We start from the raw sequence: 2,978 nt of genomic DNA on the forward strand, positions 1-2,978 counted from the left end.
TATATATATATATATATATATATATATATATATATATATATATAAATCCTACTAATACAGAACTCTCTATATGTATTAAAATGATGCAAATTATCATACGTTTAAAGGCTTTATTATGAAAAATTTTTTACAGTGAACCATATTACTTAAGCTTTAAGTCTTCTTTAAGTCGTCTTAAGCAATTGACCAATCACAGTCGAATGTGCAAAGAATAACCGACAAAATTGGTCAATTTTTTACGCCTAAGATTTAAAGCTTGGATATGGCTTATTGTAGAAAACACACTAGGGCCACAGTACACTGAAAAATTTAAGAGCAGTTGGACGTAAGCAACAAGGAAATCAACATGTTGGATTTTCTGCTACTTACGTTATGGCCTTACGATCTCTATTGTGATTGCTAATTCGCTTACTGTTTAAGTTTTATTATTTAAGTTTTTTATAACAAAAATATGTTCTTATAATTTGGCCCTTATATCTGTATTTAAAAATCATACATTTTTGAGTCTAGTATTTATTTGTTGTTATACAAGGTATCTCAGAAAGAAAGATAGATATTTTTGGGAGATGATGTTATTGCTCATTTTAAAATGATATTTACATTCACGTGATCATTTTTTAATGATCATGTGAAGATGAACATCATCTCTCAGAACATTAACTTTTTCTCCTGGAATACCATATAAGACCGCCTTAAGTACAGTCTTAAGATGATCATAAATTAATTACTGTATTAACAGTAAAGCTGCGCGCATATTAATATCTTAAGACATTACTTAGAGGATGGTCTTGAAATAAAAACTTTCGCTGTTTGAGTTGTCCTTCGAAGTATTCAATGAAGAAATTAAACGTCAGAATGATAATATATAGACTCAGGGTGATATTCATAATCCATTTTTATTTTAAGATCGTCTTAAATAATATCTTAAGATGCTAATACAATCGTGTGATTGATTTATGACATCTTTAGACTGTATTTAAGACAGTCTTAAATATAAGAATCAATTAATCTATGAATACTATTCACTGATTGGTTCGTGACATCTTAAGACTGTACTTAAGACAGTCTTAAATATAAGATCCGATTATGAATACTAGTCATAGTCATGCTTATTATTGATGTACTTATCGGATTATTGAATCTCTCGATATCGTTCGTATAACTGTTAAATTTTAATTGTCTTTTAATTTGATCGAAACATAAAAATATGAAAAACAAGGGAAATTAATATAATTTTTCGAAACAAAGTGCGAGGATTTATTGTTAGAGATTTTTCGAGTGAGTACTAGCGGACTCACCGGGTTCCGCGAAGGTGATAATCTCCGAAGTTCTCGCGTAGAAATCATCTAGTTCCTCTTGAACATCATTGTAGCTCTGATAGGACTTGGGGGTGGTCCTAGCGTTACCCTCAGTGGTAGTGGTCTCCTGATCAAGATTCCTATACGAGTACTCGTCGCCACCGTAAAGGAACTCGCCCGAATATTCACTCTCGTAATCGACTCTCGACCGGTCGGAGTAGCGCGGCGGCGTTTGCGCCTCCGCCCGGTAAAGGGTCTCCAGGGCCAAGTGCCGGGGCACAGTGGCCAACGTCCTGTTAACGTCCGGGCGAGTCCTTAAGCCAAGTTTCTGCAAGATCTGATGTTTGATCGCCTCCAGCCTAAGATCGTCGGGGCTAGGCGTGGCGGTGTCTTTGAACAGGCCGCCCCTCGACGGACTCTCGTGATGAACGTGATGATGATGGTGATGTTGTTGCTGCTGTTGTTGATGTGGGCAACCCGGACACGTCTGATGGTGGCCGCTGAGCCGCGGCTGTACCGCTGGCAGAGCGAGACAACAGAGAGCCAATCCTATGAGCAGCAAATTGGATGGCAGCGACGGCGGGGCATTAGCGTGGACGGTGCGCACCGGGCCCAGACAATGCAGGGAGGACACGCGGTCCACGTCGGGCCCGGCGTCGTGCCGTCGTAATCGCTGCCGCGTCGTCGTCGTCGTCGTCGTCGTTGTCGTCGTCGTCGTCGTCGTCGTCGTAGTTGTCGTCGTTGTCGTCGTCGTCGTCGTCGTCGTCGCTGTCGTCGTCGTCGTCGTCGTCGTCGTCGCCGTCGTCGTCGTCGTCGTCGGCAATCGGCGCGTTCGAGCGCGCGCGCGTACGCGAGCGCGGACACGAGCGCGGGCGCGAGCGCGAACGCGGGCGCGGGCGCGGGCGCGAGCACGAGCACGGGCGCGGGCACGAGCACGGACACGACCGCGAGATCTAGGCTGCTGCTGTTGCAGCACTCGCCTGATGCACTCGGGCTGTTGCTGATGCTGCTGATGCTGCTCCCAGAAGATCCTGTCGTTTTGGTCTTCGCTTGAGGTACCACTGTGTCCGTAGGGCACCTGGTGCATCTCGACGACAAGTCACCTCGTTCGTCCGCACCACCTCCGCTTCCTCCTCCTTTTGCTTCGGTGCTCCCTTCTTTCTTTCTGTTCTTGATCCGATACCAGTACCCCGAGTGTTCTACCTGATGCGCGAAGAGGCTCCGGCTTTCTTTCTCCTGGGGTATCGTTAGATTCCCCGTCGACGCTGATGTCACTACCACCAACGCATTCGACGCCAAAGAGCAGGAAGTTTCTCGCACCGGTGAAGATCTTCCTCTGTTTGCTGTTAACGGACTCGCTCCTTGCTTGCAGTGGTGCCGAGGGACTACGGGGACCACGACGACGACGACGACGATGGCGGTCACTGGAGATGACAGGACGACCTGGGACGGAACAGTACAACGACTCGACGGGGATGACGGCGTGTAGTGACGACGACGACGGTGATGATGACGACAGAGAAGACAGGAAGAAGGCATCCTCGCCTAAACCCCCCATCACCAACTACCGGTTGCCGGCGCCTTAAAATCGTTCTCACCCAAGCGATGGATCGCCGTAACCGACCGGTGGACGCCGCTCGTAGTTTCGGCCATTCGCTTTGCTTCCGCGTATTCACGTTC

The 2,978-nt window shown here is 46.3% G+C and overlaps 1 protein-coding gene across 1 annotated transcript; it reads right to left on the reverse strand.

The window, feature by feature from the left end:
• Positions 1–1,298: 1,298 nt before the first annotated feature.
• LOC105625360 lies at positions 1,299–2,385 on the reverse strand (the record flags this gene model as incomplete). The annotated part of the gene is made up of 2 exons (XM_012206694.1): positions 2,239–2,385; positions 1,299–2,019 (listed from the first exon to the last, which is right to left on the reverse strand). Coding segments are annotated over exons 1-2 (868 nt in total), but the record flags the coding sequence as incomplete, so codon positions are not given.
• Positions 2,386–2,978: the final 593 nt, after the last annotated feature.

The sequence above is a fragment of the Atta cephalotes genome (genome assembly GCF_000143395.1).
Source record: "Atta cephalotes unplaced genomic scaffold scaffold01117, whole genome shotgun sequence".
Classification (NCBI taxonomy): Eukaryota; Metazoa; Arthropoda; class Insecta; order Hymenoptera; family Formicidae; genus Atta; species Atta cephalotes.